We start from the raw sequence: 1,429 nt of genomic DNA, 5'->3' as shown, positions 1-1,429 counted from the left end.
CCAAGCGCTGCTGAGATGAAGCAGGGAGCAGAAACCCCCCCCCCCCCCCCCCGGGAGCGGGGGAAAGGGGATGAAATATTTCATCGTTTTTATTTTCAGGGCCACGCACAGCTCTGTTTTGGGGATGCGGGGGGGGGGCTCTGCCCCTGCCCCAGCCTCCAGCCCCATCTCTTTGCAGCAGCCCCGGCACAGAAGCAGCCCCGCAGCCACGCCGAGGAGCGCCTCTTCAAGCACCTCTTCACCGGCTACAACCGGTGGTCGCGGCCGGTGCCCAACACCTCCGACGTGGTCATCGTGAAGTTCGGGCTCTCCATCGCGCAGCTCATCGACGTGGTGCGTAGCCCACCGGGGGACCCCAGCCCGGGACCTCTGAGCCCCACGGTGCTGCCCTGGAGCCCCCCCAGCCCCGTGCCGTGGCTGCGAGCCCCCTGCGACCAGCTCAGCCCCCTGAGGAGCCGCTCATGGGTTTGGGCACGGTTTGGTGCCGCTCTGGGCTCAGAGCCTTGCCCCAGCAGTGAAATAGCCAGGGCTTGCTCCCACTGGGATGCTCAGGGCTCCTTCCACTTCTTACCCACTGCCCCGACCCGTCTGCTTGACCACGGGCAGGGGAAACTCTTGCACGGCGGGCTCCAGGCAGCAGCACCCCCTGCCCATCTCCAGGGGGTGACAAGCCACCCATCGCCTGCCCAGCCCTCCAACAAGCTGGGGGCTCTGCTCCCCTCATCCCCAACCTCCCTCTCGGGAGCAGGAGGGCATCGAGGCGCATCCATCCGTCTATTTTTGTCCTCCCGTCGCAGCTGTACGCAGCCACGTCCTATTTGTTGCTGCCATCTAGCGAGCAGCCAGCCGGCCTCTCCTTCACCTTGCACTGGTTCCAGTTGCTTCCAGGAGCTGAAGTCCAGAGGCAGAAGGAGCTGCACGGCCAGCGGTGGGATCCCAACTCTGGGATCCCGCCTTCTCTGTCTGCCCCCTCTCATTTCTCCCCGTTTCATCCCCACCACAGGATGAGAAGAACCAAATGATGACCACGAACGTCTGGCTGAAGCAGGTAGGAGCCTGTGCCCTCCTCGGGCAGGAGCGTGCCAAGGTGGGCAGAGCATTTGGGGCAGAGAGACCCTGCTGGGGGCATCTCCGTGGTGTCACCCCCCTGGGGAGTGCTGCCAGAGGAAGAGGAGGAGGAGGAGGGTGACACCAGGCAGACCCAGGGCCACCTGATGCCCTCTGTGTCCCCCTCCAGGAGTGGAGCGACTACAAGCTGCGCTGGAACCCAGCAGACTTCGACAACGTCACCTCCATCCGGGTACCCTCCGAGATGATCTGGATCCCTGACATCGTGCTCTACAACAAGTGAGATGGGGTGTCCCCAGGGCCAGCTCCCCAACCCCATCCCATCCCATCCCCATCCCATCCCCATCCCCATCCCCATCCC

General features: G+C 64.5%; 1 protein-coding gene across 1 annotated transcript in view; it reads left to right on the top strand.

The window, feature by feature from the left end:
* LOC118157094 (neuronal acetylcholine receptor subunit alpha-2-like) overlaps positions 1 to 1,361 on the top strand; it is a 2,283-nt gene extending 922 nt beyond the window's left edge. The window contains exons 3-5 of the mRNA XM_035311335.1: positions 100 to 333; positions 1,004 to 1,048; positions 1,238 to 1,361. Of these exons, the coding sequence (XP_035167226.1) occupies positions 100 to 333; positions 1,004 to 1,048; positions 1,238 to 1,351 (393 nt within the window). The 3' untranslated portion in view covers positions 1,352 to 1,361. The remainder of the gene's footprint in view (positions 1 to 99; positions 334 to 1,003; positions 1,049 to 1,237) is intronic.
* The last annotated feature ends 68 nt before the right edge of the window (positions 1,362 to 1,429 follow it).

Source organism: Oxyura jamaicensis (genome assembly GCF_011077185.1).
Source record: "Oxyura jamaicensis isolate SHBP4307 breed ruddy duck chromosome 3 unlocalized genomic scaffold, BPBGC_Ojam_1.0 oxy3_random_OJ68594, whole genome shotgun sequence".
NCBI lineage: Eukaryota > Metazoa > Chordata > Aves > Anseriformes > Anatidae > Oxyura > Oxyura jamaicensis.
The sequence above is the reverse complement of the archived record's forward strand: the minus strand, read 5'-3'. Positions and strand labels throughout refer to the sequence as shown.